Raw genomic sequence first — 21,836 nt, 5'->3', positions numbered from 1 at the left:
TGTTTTTAAATAGATCACAGATAAGGAGCTATCAAATTACCCTGTTGTGTTCAGCTTCAGTTTCCTCCATGAAAAGAGTTAAATCTGGGCAAGAAGAGGAGTGAGATCAATGAAAGATAATGGAAAACTCGGGGGGGGGGGAGGCAAAAAGGAAGCATATGTAAAGGGAGTCAGTGGTGATCCTGCATTTAAAATGGAAGCAGAAAGCCCCATTTTAAATGCATGATTTTAGGCTGGTGTAGAAATGCCCAAGGTCTTCACCTGGCACCAGAAAGAGTACAATGTAGGCATCAAGTGAGCCCCTCTGGGAAGCTTATTCCACAGCTGGGGTGCCACAACAGAAAAGGCTCTCCTCCTTGTAAGCCACTGATCTCATTTCCTTTGACAGAGGCTCCTGGAGAAGGACCACTGAAGCTGATCTTAGGGTCTGGGCAGGTGTATACGGTTGAAGACAATCCTTCAGGTAACCTGGCCCCAAGCTGTTTAGAGCTTTGAACCAGCACTTTGAATCGAGCATGGACAGGCAGCCAGTGCAGATGGAAAAGTACTGGCATAATATAATCACATTGTCCAGTCCCCATTAACTGTCTTGCTGCCCTATTTTGGACCAGCTGAAGTTTCCGGACCATTTTCAAAGGCAGCCCCATATTGCAGTAATCCAGACGAGAGGTTATCAGAGCATGGATAACTGTAGGTAGGCTACCTCTGTTCAGATAAGGATGTAGTTGCTATACCAGCCTAAGCTGATAAAAGGTGCTGTGTGCCATGGAGTCCACCTGTGCTTCGAGTGACAGTTCTGGGTCTAAGAGCATCCCCACACTATGAACCTGATCCTTTAGGGGGAGTGCAACCCACGCTGGAACAGGTTGAACATCACTTAGCTGGGAAGATGAACCACCCACTAACAGTACCTCTGTCTTGTCTGAATGGAGTCTCAGTTTATTGGCCCTCATCCTGTCCATTACTGTGCCCTGGCACCAATTCAGAACAGCCACTGACTGCCTCACCTGGATTTGATTAAAAGGAGAGCTAGAACTGGGTGTCATCCGCATATTGATGACGCCTCAGCCCATCCCTCCAGATAACCTCCCCCAGTAGTTTCATGTAGATGTTAAATAGTACAGGGGATAGATAGAACAGAGCCTGGTGAAACCCCATGGCATAGCTGCCATGGCACAGACCAATAATCCCCCAGCACCACCTTCTGCAATCAGCCATCCAAGTAGGAGCGGAACCACTGCAGTGCAGTGCCTCCAACTCCCAACCCAAACAACCTATCCAGAAGGACCATGATACCACAGTCGATGGTATCAAAAGCCGCTGAGAGGTCCAAGAGAATCAACAGGGTCATGATCCCCCTGTCCCTCCCTTGGCAAAGGTCATCTGACAGGTGACCAAGGCAGTTTCCATTCCAAAGCCAGGACTGAAATGCATATAGATAATCAGTTTGTTTGTTTGTTTGTTTGTTTCTTTATTTCATTTCTATACTGCCCAATAGCCGAAGCTCTCTGGGCGGTTCACAAAAATTAAAACCAAACAACACACAATAAAACAATTTAAAATATATAGAACATTAAAACCACAATATAACAATACAACCACAATAAAACCTAGTAGCAGTGCAGGAGTTTAAAATACAAATTTAAAACAGCAAAGATAAAAATTTAGAAAGCTAAAATGCTAAAATGCCTGGGAAAATAAAAAGGTCTTCACCTGGCGCCGAAAGGAATACAATGTAGGCGCCAGGCGAACCTCACTAGGGAGCTCATTCCAGAGCCGGGGTGCCACAGCAGAAAAAGCCCTCCTCCTAGTAGCCACCCACCTCACTTCCTTTGGCAGGGGCTCACGGAGAAGGGCCGCTGATGATGATCTTAAGGTCCGGGCAGGCACATATTGTTGCAGAACCCAGAGTCAGAGAGACCACGGAGTGAAGGAAAAAGAGATTCTTTATTTAATGCGTGGGCTTAAGGCTGGAATCATTTCCAAAGAGCCAGAAGCCCCGATTTACATTAGCACATTGTTTTTATAGATATTGTGACACATAGGAAACGGCTCCTTCTCTCCCTCCCATGTGGGGTTGCAGTCCTCAACATTTCTTCTCCTAGCACCATTGTTTATAATACAAGAACTGGGTTATAGGGTAGCCGTGATAAGCAGAGAACAGAAGAGAACAGCAGAGAACAAGATATACAATTGTATGACCTTTGACAAGATAAGGAATTCCTGTGTCTCGTCAGCTTACAACAATATATTCAAGGGAGAAAGAGCTCAGCAAGAACATGAAGCATGATACTGCATGAGGCTACTTAGTCTGACCCCCGATATGGCTGCTACATTCCCCCCTTAAATGCATAATTTCATTACAATTATAGCATTTCATTAGACAAATAGACATTCTGGTTTGTGAAGCATAACACAGGACGCTTATAGCAACCCTCTTACTTAATAGCTTGTTGAGCTATTAGAGCGTAGAGGGCGGCAGTTTTACTAGCCAAGACATAAAACAGATTAGTTAAACAGCACATAAGACAAGGAATGCAAAGGCATAACAGTATCTCTATGAACAACACTGGTAGAATTAGGATGAACAATGCTTTTAAGCTAGCTAAAATCTGGAAGCTAAGGGGTTAACCAACTTAGCCAATTGTTTTGTCCCATTGTTATGTCAGCCACTATATTATGCATGCAGATTATTGATTTGAACATCTACAGCATTATTATTATTAGTCAAATTAAATGATGGGGGAGAAAAAGATAAAAAACCTGTTTGCAGGTATATCTCTTGGCAAATAAAAATGTTTTACTCTAGTGATGTTAGCTAGGTGAAGCCAGTAATTATCAGAGAATTGCTGGGACAGACTTCCCCTCTCTAGGGGCAGGCCCCCCTTGTTCAGGCCGGGGGGGAGGCTTCCCGCCTTGCCCGGCCGAAATTCAGGCCGGGGAGAAGCGCCCTGTCTCCCCGGCCGTGAACTTCAAAAGAAAAAAAAAACGCCCCTGTGATAGGCTACGTAACGATTAACGTAGCCTATCATGGCTAGATCTGCAAAGTCAGCCGTGATAGGCTACGTTAATCGTCACGTAGCCTATCACGGGTGACTTTGAAAAAAAAAAAAAGCGCGTACGCAAATGGCGGCCCCCATAGGGAGCCGCCATTCGCGTTTCTTATTTGGTCCCTGTAGTCTACGTAAAGATTTACGTAGACTACGGCGAAAATAAGGGCAACACAAATAGCGTTGCCCTTATTTTCGCCGTAGTCTACGTAAACCTTTATGTAGACTACCAGGACCGAATGGGGAACGCGAATGGCGGCTCCCTATGGGGGCCACCATTAGCCGTGCGTGCTTTTTTTTTTTTTTTTAAGTCACCCGTGATAGGCTACGTGACGATTAACGTAGCCTATCACGGCTGACTTTGCAAATCTAGCCGTGATAGGCTACGTTAATCGTTACGTAGCCTATCACAGGGGCGTTTTTTTTTTTAACTTTTCTTGTAATGGCGGCGGCGGCAGCCGGTCGAAAGACCGGCTGCTGCCCCAGCCCCTGACGAAGACCTGCCGAACCGCCGCCGGGACCCGCCGCCGGGAGGGACATTCGTGACAGGTAAGTCCCATCCGGGGGGGGCGGGGGGCGGAGAATTTCTCCCCGAACAACCTTCGGAGGACCGAATGCGTTGGCACTCAGCCCCCCGAAGTTTCGGGGAGAAATTCTCCCTCATCCCTACTAAAAAGCCCAGACAATGATGGAGGCAAACAGAGAAGGCTCTGGGCAATGAAGATGAGATGTTTCCAGCAAAGGCTCCCCACTTTTGCATCAGTTTAAAAAGGGGAAGTGTGGCCCTACACCCCTTCTGACAGACAAGGGCCTTTAACTTTTTAGCAAGGCCTCTGTCTAAACAGAGCAGCACAGCTCAGCTCTCTAGCCGTGACACTTTAACCTGGGCAACTCCTCTGTAAATTTTATTCTACTTCTGTCAGGTTCTCACAGACATTTTAAAAACTTACTCTTTTTTTTTTCTCTTCTAACCTGGTACACGAAAGCAAAGTGCCAAAACTCAGGACGCTGGGGGGTGATGGGCATCGCTTTATACTTGCATTTTTTTCAGGCAGCCATTAATCTCCTTCAGGGAGGCGGTGGGGTGATTTGCAGGACTTCAAAAGCAAGCTTCTCAGTTTGTTTGTATTTGTAAATCCCAAGCTTAAAACAGGACACGATGAGGCACAGGGCACCTAAATCTTTGCTTTGGCACGGGCAACAAATAACTCAGGTCAGCTTTCTTCGCTGGGGTCTCAAACAGGAAAACAGTCTTAATTTAAAGTTGTAACATCACTGACAGCGTCAGCCAGCCAGCTACACAGATCTCACTGTTTTTCAAGACAGTTACTCCAATATCTTCTTTTCTTCTCAATCAGGTTGGGTCTCCCAGCTTACACAGTTTATTGCAGCTTCCAGGAGCATGGTAGTAGCGTGATTTTGGCTTGGCCAGGAACATGCTGTCTGGTTTCTCGGTCTCTTCAGCACACACACTTAGGCAGTGTAACACTGGACACTTAAATCAGTGAGATTTCTTCATTGCAGGGAATCCCATGGCAAAAGCTTAATGGTTACGCTCTTCAGAAATCATATAGCTGATGGTCAGTAGCTACAGGCTCTATGCAATTCTAACACAGTTCAAAGCTAAACACGGTTACCTTGACAGAGATCTTCAACGTGGTCTTTCCGCTTCATTCTGCCTTGGGACAGTCTTATGGCACACTTTTCAATCGAAGAGGGGTCTAGCCTGTGCTCTGGGGGCTGATTCTTCACTTTTATTCTCCATTTTGCGCCTTCATCTTCTGGGTCTTCATTTTCAGTTTCCATTTCTTAGGGATTTCATCTCAATTAGGCGAGGTGATGATGTTGCACAACTCAGAACGTTGTGGGCAATTTTCCTGCCCCCCCTCTCGGCGCGCTAGGCTAACAGCTATTTCTTCGTCCTTGCACTCTCACGCTCCTACGCTTCGTTAAAAGCCAGGCTGTCCTGCAACATTTCTCTGATTAACAGCCTCAGATCTTGTTCTTGTTTTTGTCTCAGCTCGGCCTTGAGCTTTTTTGCTGTTTCCTCTCTCTATTCTGAATCCTTTTTAAAAAAATCTTTTTCCTTTTTTTTTTTTTTTGGACATACATCTTAAGGGGGTGCAAGTCTTGAGCAGTAGACGATGACTGATGAGCAGTAGACGAGCTTGCCTCCTCTTTTTTGTGAGAACACATCTTTTAAGGGTCACTGCCGATTTTATTAAATCTTCTGCCCAACACTTCAATTCTTCAGTTTCTTTTATTAATGCTGATTGAGGTGTAAGAGGGGAACCTCCCGATCCCGTAGAGATGGAAGTCTCGGCAGACAATATCTGGGAGTTGAGGACCGTAGCTGAAATCGGCGAATTACTGCCGGTGGGGCTTGAAACTGATGGCAACAGTTTTAAGTTAAAGCGAGGGGCAATGCCTCTGCAGGGGGGATGGTGGGGGCTCAGGAGCCACCGGATTTGGATCTCGACGGGGCGGTCTTACAGTAACATGGTCCCGTGGTGGAAGCGGGGCATAAGCAGGTGGAAACGCCGTTAGGTCTGCCAGATCTTCACACGGGGCTTCTAACACTGGTTGTAATTTTTTGGCCAATTTTTCTTTTCTGAGCACCAAAACTTTTGCCTGGGATTCTAGGCATTTCTTTAGCCATGGAGGAGAAGCGCGGACTATGGAATCCCACGAGTTTATGTAGGGAAATTGGTCGGGGTGCCCAGGTCTCCCAATCACAATGGCATATACACAGCTGATTTTGCTGGGCTCCAAAGAGCCTTTAGTAGGCCATCCTACACCAAAAGACGGCCACTCTATTTCACACAAAGTCTGCAACCGTTGAGGATTCATGGGGGGGTCCCCATAATCTCTACTAAAACCTTTCTTAAAATTTGCTAGCATACATCCCAAGGGGGTGCAAGGTTTGCTTCCCCCACCACCCATAGCCTCCCTCCTAAATTGAAGACAGACACAATTAGGGAATGGGAATTGGTCAGTGAGTAAGGGGTCTCACTGGCCGACACAAGAGGATTTTATACACCACGCACTTTGCTACTGGCCTGGGCACCCGGACGGTCAACGGTATGCGTCAGAAACTGCAGTAGCCACTCACACAATCATCAATCTCTCCACTGCATCCATATATCCCTGCCACCCACTTTTCCCACCTTTTTTACCAGAGCGGAAAGGGGCTTCCCCAGCTTCCTCAGCTTCCTACTGAGTACTGGCCGTGCTGAGTACTGGCGCCCACTCGGGGGTGTGATCAGGCCCCCCTTCTACCCGCAAGGAGTAGGTTCTTTTTGTATACGTATACCACCAACACTGACCTTCTTTATAAGGCGGGGCCCTCTTTTTTTCTGCCCAGTGGCCTTTCTCCCTAAAGGCGGGGCCCTCTTTTACTCCATATACTTGCCTTTCTCCTGAAGGCTTCCAATGTGGGTTTCAACTCAATTGCAGCTGCGATACAGGCAGGGCTCAAGTTCCTTCCTCCGCTTCCCAAGGTTCTCTTGCTGCCCGCTGCCGTTTGGGCGATCCCGGTGCAGGCTTTCTCCCATTCACTCGACAAAAAGGTCGGTGGCGCCAACAAAGGGAGGCATGCGCAGAGCTCGTCTTCCCGGGGCGGCGATCAAGAGCAGGCAAATGCCACCTGTCTGGCTCAGAGCCTGCCACATCCGAGTCACGGCACCATTTATGTTGCAGAACCGAGAGTCAGAGAGACCACGGAGTGAAGGAAAAAGAGATTATTTAACGCGCGGGCTTAAGGCTGGAATCATTTCCAAAGAGCCAGAAGCCCCGATTTACATTAGCACATTGTTTTTATAGATATTGTGACACATAGGAAACGGCTCCTCCTCTCCCTCCCATGTGAGGTTGCAGTCCTCAACATTTCTTCTCCTAGCACCATTGTTTATAATACAAGAACTGGGTTATAGGGTAGCCGTGATAAGCAGAGAACAGAAGAGAACAGCAGAGAACAAGATATACAATTGTATGACCTTTGACAAGATAAGGAATTCCTGTGTCTCGTCAGCTTACAACAATATATTCAAAGGAGAAAGAACTCAGCAAGAACATGAAGCATGAGACTGCATGAAGCTACTTAGTCTGACCCCCGATATGGCTGCTACAATATGGGAGGAGGCGATCCTTCAGGTAACCTGGCCCCAAGCCGTTAAGGGCTTTGAATGTTAACACCAGCACTTTGAATTGGGCCCGGAAATGGACTGGCAGCCAGTGCAGCTGGAAAAGTACTGGCGTAATATGAGCTCGCAGGCCAGTCCCTGTTAACAATCTTGCTGCCCTATTTTGGACCAGCTGAAGTTTCCGGACCGTTTTCAAAGGCAGCCCCACGTATAACGCATTGCAGTAATCCAGACGAGAAGTTATCAGAGCATGGATAACTGTAGCTAGGCTATCTCTGTCCAGATAAGGGCGTAGTTGGTATACCAGCCTAAGCTGATAAAAAGTGCTCTGTGCCACTGAGTTCACCTGTGCCTCAAGTGACAGTTCTGGATCCAAGAGCACCCCCAAACTATGAACCTGATCCTTTAGGGGGAGTGCAACCCCCTCCAGAACAGGTTGAATATCACCTAGCCGGGCAGACAAACCACCCACTAACAGTACCTCCGTCTTGTCTGGAGTGAGTTTCAGTTTATTAGCCCTCATCCAGTCCATTACCGTGCCCAGGCACTGATTAAGAACAGCCACTGCCTCACCAGGTTTTGATGAGTAAGAGAGGTAGAGCTGGGTGTCATCTGCATATTGATGGCACCTCAACCCACACCTCCAGATAACCTCCCCCAGCGGTTTCATGTAGATGTTAAACAGCATGGGGGATAAAATAGTGCCATGAACCCCATGGCACAATTGCCATGGCACAGAGCAATAATCCCCCAGCACCACCTTCTGGAATCGGCCATCCAAGTAGGAGCGGAACCACTGTAGTGCAGTGCCTCCAACTCCTAACCCAGACAACCTATCCAGAAGGATACCATGGTCGATGGTATCGAAAGCCGCTGAGAGGTCCAGGAGAATCAACAGGGTCGCACTCCCCCTGTCCCTCTCCCGGCAGAGGTCATCCCACAGGGCAACCAAGGCAGTTTCCGCTCCAAAACCAGGCCTGAAGCCTGATTGAAATGGATCTAGATAATCCGTTTCATTCAAGAGTGCCTGGAGCTGTCCTACAACCACCCGCTCAAGCACCTTGCCCAGGAAGGGGATGTTGGCCACTGGCCTATAATTGTTAACATCCTCTGGGTCCAGGTTAGGCTTTTTCAGGAGTGGTCTAATTACTGCCTCTTTGAAAGTGGCAGGCACTACTCAAGGAGGAATTTACAACCTCCTGGACCCAGCCGGACAACCCCTCCTTGTTTGATTTAATAAGCCATGAAGGGCAAGGGTCAAGCACACAAGTGGTCGATTGGACTTGGCCAAGCACCTTGTCCACATCCTCAGGCCTCAGTAACTGAAACTCATCCAATAAAACTGGACCAGATGGTGCTCTGAACGCCTCTACCAATGGAACTGCATTAATGGTGGTGTCCAATTCATGACGAATCTGAGCGCCTTTATCCTCAAAGTGCTATGCAAACTTGTCACAGCGTGCTACCGAGGGTTCCACCGTCTCTCTCCCTGGCCCAGAATGTAACAGGCCACGAAGCACTCGGAAAAGCTCCTCTGGACGACACTGAGAAGATGCAATGCTGGTGGAAAAGAACTGTCTCTTTGCCACCCTCACCGCCACAGAGTAGGCTCGATAGTGGGCTCTTACCTGTGTTCGGTCAGACTCAGCACGGGTTTTCCTCCACCTGCGTTCTAGCCGTCTCCCCTCTTGCTTCATTGCCCTCAGCTCAGGTGTATACCAAGGAGCTGGCCGGGCTCTGCTCAGAGGGAGAGGGCGCTTGGGCGCGATCGTGTCAACCGCCCGAGTCATCTCTGCATTCCACAGAGCGACCTGGGCTTCGACAGGAGCACCAGCCATACCAGCAAGAAAATCCCCCAGAGCCCTCTGGAATCCATCGGAATCCATTAATCTCTGGGGGTGGACCATTTTAATAGGTCCCCCACCCTTGCAGAGGGGAAAGGCCGCCAGGAGTCTAAACCTCAGCAGGAAGTGATCTGACCATGACAAAGGGACAGATGTTAATTCCTCCACTTTCAGATCACCATCCTCCTGCCCAGTTGAGAAAACCAGATCAAGCGTGTGTCCTTTTATATGCGTTGGGCCAATGACATGTTGGGACAGCCCCATGGTTGTCATGGCGGCCATGAAGTCCTGAGCTGCCCTGGATACAGCGGCCTCAGCATGGAAGTTGAGATCCCCCAGGACCATCATCCTAGGGGTCCTCAACACCAAGTCCGAGACCACCTCCGTCAGCTCAGGCAGGGAGTCTGATGGGCAGCGGGGTGGGCGGTACACCAACAGAATCCCTAATCTGTCCCGGGTACCCAACACAAGGTACAAACACTCAAGATCTGCACTCGAATGAGCAGGAAGCCTGGAGAGGGAGATTGAATTCCTATAGACCACAGCAACCCCCCCTCCCAGTTTCATTCCAAAGTGCCTGGAGTTGACTGGCAACCACTTGCTCAAGCACCTTGCCCAGGAAGGGGATGTTGGCTACTGGCCTACAGTTGCTAACATCATCTGGGTTCAGGTTAGGCTTTTTCAGGAGTGGCCTGATTACCGCCTTCTTTAAAGAGGCTGGCACCCCTTCCTCTCTCAAGGAGGAATTTACAACAAGATAGAAAGACAAATAACAGAGCATTAAAAATATATATTTTAAGCTAAATGATTCAGCTTCCACCCTCATCAGTAGCTGTGCTGATGAATGGGTTTAATGGGAATCAGGAGTGGCACAGCTACTGATGAGGGTGGAAGCCGAAACATTTAGCTTAAAATATATGTTTTAATACTCTGTTGTTACTCTTTCTATCTTTCCTATGCATTTTACCTTAAGACTGGTTGCATCCACAGTGGACCCAGAGCTTCCTTGTTGCTTTGCTGTTGTGCCACTTTACACCATTGGCAATTTCCTCATTTTGCAATTGTCTCTCATCTTGATTTAATTATTTTTTCCTCTTTCAGATTGCTATTTTGGTGGTTTTAGATTCTTGTATTCCACTTCTCTTCCTCCTCTGTTTTCCAAACATTTTTGAAACCTTCATTCTTTAGACAAGGCTGGGGAGCCTGTGGCCTCCAGATGTTCTTGGATTCCAACCCCCATTGGCCCCAGCAAGCATAGCTGATGGTCAAGGATGATGGGAATTGTAGTCCAGCTACATCTGGTTCCTCGTCCCTGCTTTAGACCCTGAACCGTTCTCAGCTTCACATCTTCCTAATATTTTTTTCCAACTCTTTTCTCATGATATCCAGATTCTGTTGCTGCCTCTTTCTGTTCTGCACTTTCTCAAACTTTAGACTCTGTTGCACTATCTTTTTGATTGCTTCAGTGCACTTTTCTGTAACCTTTGTTGTTTTCTTTCTTGTCTTATGTTTCACTCCATTGCATCAAAGCTGCTGAACATGGCTGGCACAAATCTTACTCTCTCTGTCTGATTCCACTATTATAAATTCATGCTTTCCTCCTATTCAGCTGCTTTATTTTGTGTTAATTAATCTTACTTTTCTCATTTTAAGCAGTCTTTCTCCTCCATTTGTCAATGTCCAGTTGCTACTTTCAGTTCTTGTCTTCATCCACCTCCTGTGCCTGCTCCATCATTCATTAATTTGCCCAATATTTTATTGATTAAATCTTCTGTTATTCACTTCACATTACCTTCCCCCTCTTCTGTTCTCCTACTTCTCTATCTATCTTACAATTTTTTGTCCTCCCCTTTTTCTCCAGTTTCTCTGTCTGATGTTGTTTATCTTCTTTCTTTAAACCACCACTTGTTCTCTTGTACCAGTTCCATGTCCAGCTACAGTTCCATCCCATTCTTCTGTTCTTTCCTCTCCTATGCCCATCTTCTCCCTCTGGCTTCTGGTGCTTCCTTTTTTGCTTCAAACATGCTACCTTCTCCCACCTCCTTTAAAAATCTTCTTTAGAAAAACACCTTCTCTACATCTCTTGGCCTCCTCTTTGATCACTAAGGTACACTTATCTTTTTTCCAATGCCTCAATTTACTTCTACTTCTTTCTTTCTTTTTACCTTTTCCAGTCTGATGTTCAACCTCCTACTGAGACTGCTCTGTGTAAACTCCTTAATGATCTTCTATATGTTAAATCACAAGGGCTGCAACTCAGTGGTAAAACACCTCCTTCACATGCAGAAGTCCTCAGTTTCAATCCCTGGCATCTCCAGGTAGGGCTGGGAAAGACCCCTGTCTGAAACTCCAGCTGATGCCAGTCAGGGTACACAATATTGAACAAGCCGGACCAATTGTCTGATGCACTATAAGATACCTTCCTATGTTCCAATCCCTGGAGAATGGCGACTTTCAGTGGAGCTGTGATTCCATTCTGGGTTTTTTTCAGAACCAGACAGAACTCTAAAGGAGCTATCCAAGGTTCTAAACCCTATCCCCAAATTGGGTTAAGCACCTTGGATAGTTCCTTTAAAGTTCTAGCTGGTTCTTACTGAAACCCAGAATGGAATCACAGCCCCACTGAAATCGGAGTCAGCATCCCCCACTGGTTCCAATTGATCTTCATTGATTTCACTCAGGTCTTCTCAGTCCTTCCATTCATCAAGTACTAATTTTCTCACTAACACTTCATCAATTTTGGTAAGCTGTAAATCCATTCTGGGTTTTAGTCAGAACCAGCCAGAACTCCAAAGGAGTTATCCAAAGTGCTGAACCCTGTCCCCAAAACAGGTTCAGCACCTTGCATAGCTCCTTTAGAGTCCTGGCTGGTTCTGACTAAAACCCAGAATGGATTTAGTCATTCTAAAACAGCCCCACCAAAATCGGAGCCATTAGCCCCCATGGCCTTGTTCCAGCATACATTACTGGTGTGGCGCTAAAGGCCACTTATGCCGGTGCTGTGTCAATGTTGTGAGCAGAGAAGCAGTGCTGGATGCTGCCTAATTTGTCCACTATCCTGAATTTATCATAAGCAGAGAATGTGTTGTAAGCAATATGTCGTACACAAATTTGTCGTAAGCAGAGGAGCTATGCGGAATACTGCCCAATTTGATCCCTATCCTGAATTTTCTGTCATGTGTCTCTGCTTGGTCCTTTCATTTGCCTGAAGGTTAATCCAGCCAGGCAGTGAATTTCCTCCTCTTCCTTCCAAGATAGCTTATTAAGTATATCTTCATACTGCTGATGGAACTGTAAACTCACTTGTTTTGTCTATCTGTTTGCAATCTCCAAGGTGACAAAGATGCTGGCTGTGGTGGTGACCCTCTTTGCCTTTCTGTGGATGCCGTACCGCACTTTGGTGGTGGTCAACTCCTTCATGGACCCTCCTTACCTGAACATGTGGTTTGTCCTCTTCTGTAGGCTCTGCATCTACCTGAACAGCGCGATAAACCCTATCATTTATAATGTGATGTCTCAAAAGTTTAGAGCTGCCTTCAAAAAGCTATGCAAGTGCAAGCAGAAGAGAACTGAGATCGCCACTCAGTACAATGCTCCGGTCTTCTACAGCACCATGAAGGACTATTCCCATGATAGTTCTGAACATGATGTCACAGAACAAGAAGATCTCAATGGTTACCCGCCAGCAGCAAGGCAAAGCAAGCCTTCCAAATAATGCCAGCTCCCATAGCAGCAGCAGCCTACTGAAGCAGTTTCAGGAACACATGAATAGCATGCCGCCAGCCAAACCTGTCCCCTCTTGCCGTTTGGACGCAATATTTTCCTGAGGCTATTTTAATGTTAACTTAGGCTCAGTCTTGGTCAGCATTTTGCATCATTTGAGTGTGTAAGGAATGTTGTAATAAATGGAATTCCTTGTTACATATATGCCAGTACCCCTATCCGAGTGTTCACCCCTCACATGGCTACAATCATGGGAGGGAGACAGCGGGGCTGTATTTTACTGGCCCCACCCCTCCATCACATTCCTGTAGGCCTGGCCCTAGGGCTGGCTGAGTCTGTGAGTTTCGCTTTCTCCTGCATTAGCATTTTTTTAAAATCTCAAGTTCTTTCTCTCCCAAATATGAAGAATTTTGCAAATGTGGGCAAATTTTTTATCAAGAATGAAGTGAAATTCTTGCCCATCTGCACCAGTCAAATTCAATATTCACAGCTATTCCCAGCATGGAGAGGACCGTGATGTACCTGCCTGTTGAAGATGATACCTGCTGTTGAAGATGATGAGCCTGTCAGAAAAAGGAGGTGGCAACCTTAATGCAGCACCAACAGGGGTGCATACACAGGTATTCAGACCCAGACTTTTAAGAGCAAAGAATGCACAGTCCTGCGGCTGGGTGGATGAATTGGTCAGTTTCAGTTTCTTCCACCTTCAGTTTTTCAAAATCTCAAGTTCGTTTTGTCCAGAATGTGGAGAACTCTGTGAATTTGGGCAGGTTCTATATGATGTGAAACGTTGATCACATGGGGTCCTAAAACATGCAGGGAGCCTCTGCATGTACAACAGGGGATCCCTTTTCCAGGCTTTCCCCACCGACATGTGAATGGCAGCAGGGCCGATGGGGATGTGCTAGAAGGGGCGGACCCATCAAGCATGGCCTGACTCCCCCCCCCCCAACACGATTATAATTGTGTGGGGGTGAATGATAGAATAAGGCTGATATTTGCAATATATTGTGTTCGGTTGTCATCTCCAGGTGCAGCTTTCAGGGAATGTCCAGGGACTGCAGTGGTCAGCAGCATGAAGACTTTGGAAAGAGTTGGCCATGAAGCTTCTCCCAGTTACACCTTCTGGACTAATAAATTCTAATCAGTTCTAACTGACTTTATCCGAAGTATGTTTCCCCCATTAAGAAAGAGGAGAGGGGTTTTTTTTAACAGTGCAAGGGGTGTCCTTCATTTTTAAAGTAGGGATAAAGTTACGTATCTCATTGACTGAAGTGGGCGGATACTCCTGTAGAAGAGGTGGGCAGGAACCTAAAGAGAAATTCCATGAATGAGTTTGCCCTTCCCAAATCCAGGGACCAGATTTGTATGCAATTTCTTCCCACTGCACTAGATTCCCCCCACAACCATGTGACACTGAAGGAGGAGGAATATGGTATATCATAGAATCATAGAACAGTAGGGTTGGAAGGGGCCTATAAGACCATTGAGTCCAACCCCCTGCTCAATGCAGGGATCCAACTCAAAGCATCCCTGCGTAAAGCATAACAAATATTGGGCCTTTCTATTACTGTCCACGTCCTGTAAGTACTGCCACATATTGATGATGTCATTGGGAATGCTTTAGCACCTAGAGGCATCTGGGCAAGGAGAGACCTGCATGGGTGAGATTGGGCTTTCCTGCGGTCCCCATGGAGTCAGTGAAACATATGATATATCCTTTATATTAATTCAGTCATGGATCCATCTAGCTCAGTATTGCCTCCTCTGACTGGCAGTTGCTCTCCAATGCTTCAGGCAGATGTCTCTCCCTGTTCTTCTGTCAGAGGTCCGTTGTAATTGGAGATGCCAGGGGCCTTCTGCACGCAAAGCATATGCTCTACCATTGAGCTTTGTTGTGAACATGAAGAAGGATCTGAGAGAGTGGTGTTAACTTGGGGTAAGTACTAGTGATGCCTAGCTACTGTAGCACATGGTGTTGATAACACATACCAAGTTATAACTGGAGTCATGCACCAGTTGACAGCATAGCGGTAGCTCCTTTTTCAAAAGGCATAATAGAACTGAGGCTTACAATTTGGTTTTGGCCTACAACTTCCATCATCCCTCACCATTGGCTATGCTGACTAGGGCTGATGGGAGCTGTAGGTCAAAACATCTGGAGGAAAAAAGATGAGAGGAAATTCCAGATGCAGAGGATTTTTTTTTTAATGTGGGCCCAGTGTGTCTCACAAGATCCTTCCTCAGGGACACTGCAATGTTTTCTGCAATGATTCACCAATACAAGGGACACTGGTAGGAACATAGAAAGTTGCTTAATACTGACTCAGGCCTTTAGTTCAGCTAGCCCAGTATGGCTGACACTGACTGGCAGCAACTGTCTAGGGTTTCAGGCAGGATTCATTCTCAACCCTTCCTGGAGATGCCAGGGATTGAACCTGGGACCTTCTGAATACAAAGCAGGTGCTCTCACCACTGAGCTACGACCCCTCCCTGGAATGTCCCTTGTACTGTCGAATCATTGTAGAAAATATACCCCAGTGGAAGGATCTTCTGAAATGTGTTGGGCCTACTTTAAAAAAAAATTAAAATCCTCCACATCTGGAATTTCCATTTTCTGTTTGTGAAAACATCTGGAGGGCCAGAAGCAGCCCAACCCTGACCTAAAGCTTTACATGTGGCTGCTGTCCTCATGGTTATTGCTGAATTGCAGTTTGAATCATTTTAGCCTCCTTACAGTAAATTTCCTTGGGAATAAGAACTGTTTTGTTTCTGTCCCGCTTCGTGTCGTGAGGCGTTGCTGTGTCTGCAGGCCGCCATTGGCTGCCATCCTTTTCTGCACAGGCAGCTACACCAGTGGTGGATAAAGTGTCTCCGTGACAGACGTCCTGTAAATAGCTTGTACATATTTGCAGTCCGAAGTGGCTTGATGTGATTTGGAGAGAAGCAGGGACAGCATTTCTTATTGAGCAGCAGCATGAATTTGTACAAATCTGCATTAAAGTGAAGCACGTTTCTTATTTGCAAGATGCTACGATTGATTGATTGATTACAAAAATATTCTGCCTTTCCTCCCAAGCAACTCATAGCTCTCGCTTGCTCGCTCCCATGCTCTTCCCTTTTAAAAAATCCTCACAACCACCCTGTGAGGTGGGTTGGCTGCGACATACTCATTGGCTCAAGATCGCCTAGTGAGCTTCATGCCTGAGTGGAAACTGGGCCTCACCTGTCTTAGTTCTAAATTCTAACCACCACCACTACCCTGGTGCTCAAAACAACTCTCTCAAAATAGGCCCAAAATATGAAGAATAAACCTCTCCTTCATTTCAACTCAAGTGGTCATATTGGTACTATTAATTATTTCAAGAAATATTTGGTGTTCTTACTATTCAGTCATAATTAGCTAGTATGACTCACAGCACAATTCCCACTATGTTTGCCAAGGAGCTAAATGAGGCTGAGAGATAGTGACTGACCCAAGGTCGCCCAATGAGTTTCATGTCTGTTGGGGGGTGGGATTTGAACCTAGGTCTTCTGACTCCTAGTCCAACACTCAAATTAATTTTGTAAGAGGGTTCACAACAATTTACACAATTTACCTTAGTACGTAACATTTAGCATATTGTCCCCCATTCCATTCCATTTTCCCTGCAAATATTTACCAGTCTCAGGCAGCAGAACCTTATGTATTTTCCTTTGAATAAATATGCATCAATTTCAGGAAAGTAAAAAAAAGATCCGAAAGTCTATGGACTCCACGTGGCCTGAGGAGGTTGCAATAGGGATGTTAGAGAATTCCACCATAGACTCCAATGAGGCCGGATTCTTTAGAATCCAGCCCCCCGGAGTCCATGGTGGAATGGAGCAATCCCCCCCGCCACCCCGCGAAACTAGCCTGGGAAGGATCTTACCTGGCATCGGCTGTCCGGTCCATCTGCTGCCCCTAGTTTGCAGCCACGGATGGCTTCCCCAGTCTGTGGCTGCCATCTCCCTCCCTGTGTTAGCCGTGATATAGGCTACGTAAGTATTTACATAGCCTATCACTGCAAAGAGCAGGGATGCAAATGGTGGCCGCTATGCCATTTGCGTCCCTGCGTTAGCCGTGATAGGTTACATATACATTTACGTAGCCTATCACGAAAAGAGAAGCGATGCAAATGGCATAGCGGCTGCCATTTGCATCCCTGGTCTTTGCCGTGATAGGCTACGTAAATATATATGTAGCCTATCATGGCTAACGTAGCGGCACAAATGGCGGCCGCTATGGCAGCTGCCATTTGCAGCCACAGCCCGGCAGCGGACTGTGGGTGGCCCTGGCCTGCAGCTCTGCGGACTTGCTGCGGAGTGGAGCCAGCCAGGGAGGATTCTGGGGGGAAGGAGGGATCGCCTCCACCCCACCGCAGAAGACCCAGACCAGAACCAGGTAAGGGATTCGTACATCCCTAGGTTGCAGTGGATTCTGCAGATCAGATTCTTAGAAATCTGAGCTCATTTTAGTTGATCTCAAATTTCTCCAGCATCCCTACTCTGTGGTGCTAGCTGTGGAGCAGCTAAGAGTTCCAACTGAAGGCAACTTATTGTGGGCTCGTGATTGCTCACTCACAGTTTGTGGGTCCTTTATACAATGTTGTCATCCTCCAGGGTGGATGAAAAGCCTCTCCCATGGTTTGCAACCAATATTGCATTGCTGTTTTTCTAGTGAGGAAAGTCTGGTATATCCTGAATGGTGCCATGAAACCCTTCGTGCCATCGCACAATTCCTCTATACCACAGTGTCATCTAGTGGTCGTAAAATGAAACATATAGAAAGGCAGGGGAAGAAAAACCTCAGAAAAACAGCACGTGTAGAGGAGCCGAGCTTAGTCCCTCAGAGAATCCAGAAGCAGAAGCCTCGGTAAAGGTGTGAAATAAAAGCCCCACATAGAACTGCCCTCTGTCTTGTTAAAACAATTTCCCCTTGTTGTCTAAGCAGAGGGCAGCTTGAAATCCTCACAGCAATGTCTTGGGCATGTAGCTTCATGTCACCATTGGTGCAACTGGAAGAAATGGTGACATCAATTTGATTGGAAAATACATTTAAATTGGATGCTGTGGCCAGAAGGGAGTTGAATATCTGTACTTACAATGTGGAGAAATTGCAGGGCTTAAATATATGCTGAAGCAGCAGGTAAGTGTGTCGGGGGAGGGATGGGGGTATGTGTGTGTGAGAAAATCACAGAATCATAGAATAGTAGGGTTGGAAGGGCCCTATAAGACCATCAAGTCCAACCCCCTGCTCAGTGTAGGAATCCAAGTCAGAGCATCCCTGACAGATGGCTGTCCAGCCTTGTCTTGAATGCCTCCTGTGTGGGAGAGTCCACTATCTCCCTACGTAATGGGTTCCATTGTCGTATTGCTCTAACAGTCAGGACATTTTTCCTGATGTTCAGCCGGAATCTGGCTTCCTGTAACTTGAGCCCATTATTCCATGTCCTGTACTCTAGGGATGTACGAAAATCACTTACCTTTCGCGGATTATGTTTATGGTTGGGGGGGAGGCGTTCCGTCCCTCCCCCCGGAATCCTCGCCGGGGGGGAGGCACTCCATACCTCCCCCCCCCCCGGAATCCTGGCCAGCCGGCTGTGCTCCACAGGGATTCTGCGGAGCCGCCGGCCGGCTCCGCCAGCAGCCGGACATCTGGCCGCTGGCTAGCAGGGACACAAATGGCGGCGGCCATAGCCACCGCCGTTTGCATCCCTGCAGTCAGCCGTGATAGGCTACATAAATGTTTACGTAGCCTATCATGGCTGACTTAAAAACAACAACAACAACGTGCGTACGCAAATGGCGGCGGCCACGGCTGCCGCTATTTGCATACCTTATTTTGGCACGTCTCAGTCTACGTAAACATTTACTTATTTTTATTGTAACGGACACTACACTATTTGCGTTCCCCTTATTTTCTCCGTCTTAGTCTACGTAAATGTTTACATAGACTAAGACATGCCAAAATAAGGAACATAAATGGCGGCGGGCATGGCCACCGCCATTTGCGTACACGCGTTGTTGTTTTTAAATCAGCCGTGATAGGCTACGTAAACATTTACGTAGCCTATCATGGTGTTTTTTAAAAATCTAGCCATGATAGGCTACGTAAATCTTTACGTAGCCTATCACGTGTGTGTGTGTTTTTTTTTTACTGGAAATGGCGGCGGCGGCAGCCAGTTGGAAGACCGGCCGCCGCAGCAGCCGCCGCCACCAAACCGCCGCCAGAGCCGCCGCCGCCAGGAAGATCTGCCCAAGGTAAGTCTCATCCCGGGGCGGGGGGAGCAGGGGGTGGCAGGCTGTTCCACCACCGATTTCGGGGGGCCGAATGCGCTGGCATTCGGCCTCCCCGAGATCCGTGGTGGAATTTTCGTACATCCCTACTGCACTCTGGGATAATTGAGAAGAGATCCTGGCCTTCCTCTCTGTGACAACCTTTCAAGTATTTGAAGAGTGCTATCATATCTCCCCTCATTCTTCTCTTCTCAAGGCTAAACATGCCCAGTTCTTTCTGTCTCTCCTCCTAGGGCTTTGTTTCCAGCCCCCTGATCATCTTCGTTGCCCTCTTCTGAACAATGGCTCCTCAACAGTAACCAGCTTGTGTACCTAAGCAGGCTTCCCCAACCTGGCTGTTTCCTCTCTGACCTGGAATTAATGAATTAGCAAAACAAGTTGACATCAAAAGCTGAGACCACATACAATATTTGGGTGGAATAACTCCAGAGCTCTAAGATGTTCTTGGAAAAGTGTTGGACACAGCAAAATGATGTGCATAGTAAACACATTTATTTATTTGTCAGTTGAGCTGCTGGGATTGCAGCAGTTCAATGGACAGTTCTGAGACTTTGCTGCTGCAGTCCCAGCTATTTTTTTCAGAGGCAAAATACACAATCAGCAGCCTTACATGATGTTTCTGTTGCTGGATTGTTCCACTGCACACTGCAGGTGGCTAGAGGTAGGATTTAGGATTTGACAGCTCCTTCCTGTAACACACACACACACACACGCCTCCCCGCATGTTCAAAATGTGCATGTTGGGAGAAGGACAAGTTAGAACAAACTTTCTGACATGCTAATTTTGTACCTACAGAGAACTGTGTATGTAAAAGAACAATTCAGACTTTCAATTCCCCATCACTTTCAGTCTAGAATGGTACAATCCTGTAACAGATATAGCACAGGCTCAAATGAAAAGGGGGCAGTGTTGCAAACATTTTCATCAGACCAAAAGTTACCTCCTTTTGGGGGAATTTTGGGGGAATTGCTGTGAAAGGGAATGGAAGTGTCCATCTATTTGGGAAACATTGCCTTCAATAGACTTTCTTTACCCTCAGTGACATCACATTAGCTACCTGACCCCTGATTGGCTGGGATCTCTCTATGATGAAGCCCTAATCAGGAAGAAAAGGCACCAAAAGCAGCCGCACATGCCGTACCTCACATCCTTCCTCACTGCAGATGGGGTCGGACGTTCAGACAGCATAGCAGAGGTCTGCATGAATGACATGTCAGGGCAAACAATAGCACGGAACAGGTTAGGAAAAGAAGGGTGTGCATTCTCAATAATGAATAGTTTGGAATGAGGGGAGGAGGAATATTTCACACACACAGCCTCCAAAGGTTTTCCAGCCTCAAAATGGCTGTGGGTGAACAGCCGGCCTGGCGCAGTCCATCATGTGGGGCTGCTGATTGCATACAGCAGCTCATATTGGGACCATGGAACTCCCACTCCAGCCGAAGCTAGGCAGATGAGATCATGCTGATTTCCATAGGTGAGATGTGGCATCAAACCCACCATATCCTACCATCATTCAAGCTGCGATGCTGACTGAACATCCAAACCCAGTGCAGATAGATGGGCATCATGTGGACGGTGAGGTGCAGAGGCTACTTTGAAGGTCAAATGCACAGCAGATGTGCACAGAGCGTGCAGGAGGTCTGCAGTCAGATCTAGCTCTGGTGAAGTGATGCTGCTTCTTTTTGTAGAAAAGCAAACTGGGAACAGCGGTTTAAATGTAAACAACGTACTCTGCAGGAGGTACCAACAGCCCTGTTTGTGTCTGCTCACTCTTGAAAGAAATTAACACAATGTTTGATCTAGGAGATGCTCCCTCTTCTCCTGGACACTGGTGGTTCTCTGGGGGTGCAAATGGAAAGGAGCTTTGGGGCTCTTTCTCCACTGCTGGCACTGGCAGGGGATGAATTTGGGATGCTGAATGGAAGCCTGGATCAATGGGGAACTCACCTGAATGGCATCCTTGGAGAGGGTGCAAAGATCAAGCTCCAAACAGAGCTTGATATCCTCGAAGCTGATTTGCTTGACTGATGCTAACAGAAAAGAGTCGAACAAAGTTCTCAGCAGCCCCTTATGGCAGGGGTGGAGAACATGTGACCCTCCAGATGTTGGACTGCAGCTCCCATCAGCCCTAGCTAGCATAGCCAGTGGTGAGGGGTGGTAAGCGATGGAGTTCAGCAACATCTAAAGGGTCACACATTCCCCATCCCTGCCTTATGGCATTGGTGAGCTCCTCTCTGGGGACCTTTTAAAGGCAAAGTCAGTGCAAGATGAATGCAGGGGATACAGGCAATGGATTAAACTTAGTGCTGTGACAAAAATGTCTCCCACATTATTATTTTTTTTACCATTCTCATTCAACTTGATGGAAAGGGAATTGCTTTTGAAAAGAAATTCAAAGGAGAATAACATTTCAGAGAAATTTTCATGGGTTGGGTTCTGGGTTCTTGTGCTTACCTTACTTACAAAGTGGCCAAGGAATGTGCATGAGGTCCTGTCTTTCGTTGTACAATTATCTTTCCAGCAGCCTGCAGCCTCCTTGGCTTCCTGCACTTCAAGCTCGGGAGAAGACGTCATGTGGTAATTCCTCCCATGGGGCTTTTTCAGATCAGGAAGTGCAGGCAGCCTGGGAGGAGAGATGTGTAACAGAAAGAAAACCCACACACAGGCAGCACCCTAAGCCACCTCACAGTGATGGAGCTCAAAACCCCCACCAAAATAAATTCAAAATAAGTTATAAAATGCCCTGAGAATGAGG

The 21,836-nt window shown here is 47.1% G+C and overlaps 1 protein-coding gene across 1 annotated transcript in view; it reads left to right on the top strand.

Annotated features, from left to right (window-relative positions):
• Nucleotides 1-13,916, top strand: part of LOC146348802 (thyrotropin-releasing hormone receptor-like) — a 60,427-nt gene extending 46,511 nt beyond the window's left edge. Inside the window, exon 3 of the mRNA XM_084848392.1 lies at nt 12,371-13,916. Coding sequence (XP_084704518.1) covers nt 12,371-12,751 — 381 coding nt within the window. The 3' untranslated portion in view covers nt 12,752-13,916. The remainder of the gene's footprint in view (nt 1-12,370) is intronic.
• Nucleotides 13,917-21,836: the final 7,920 nt, after the last annotated feature.

Source organism: Heloderma suspectum, chromosome 4, assembly GCF_057233095.1.
Source record: "Heloderma suspectum isolate Gila_16-S chromosome 4, 16-S_ref, whole genome shotgun sequence".
In the NCBI taxonomy this organism is placed as follows: domain Eukaryota; kingdom Metazoa; phylum Chordata; class Lepidosauria; order Squamata; family Helodermatidae; genus Heloderma; species Heloderma suspectum.
Note: the sequence above shows the minus strand (reverse complement) of the source record. Positions and strands in the feature narration are given on the sequence as shown.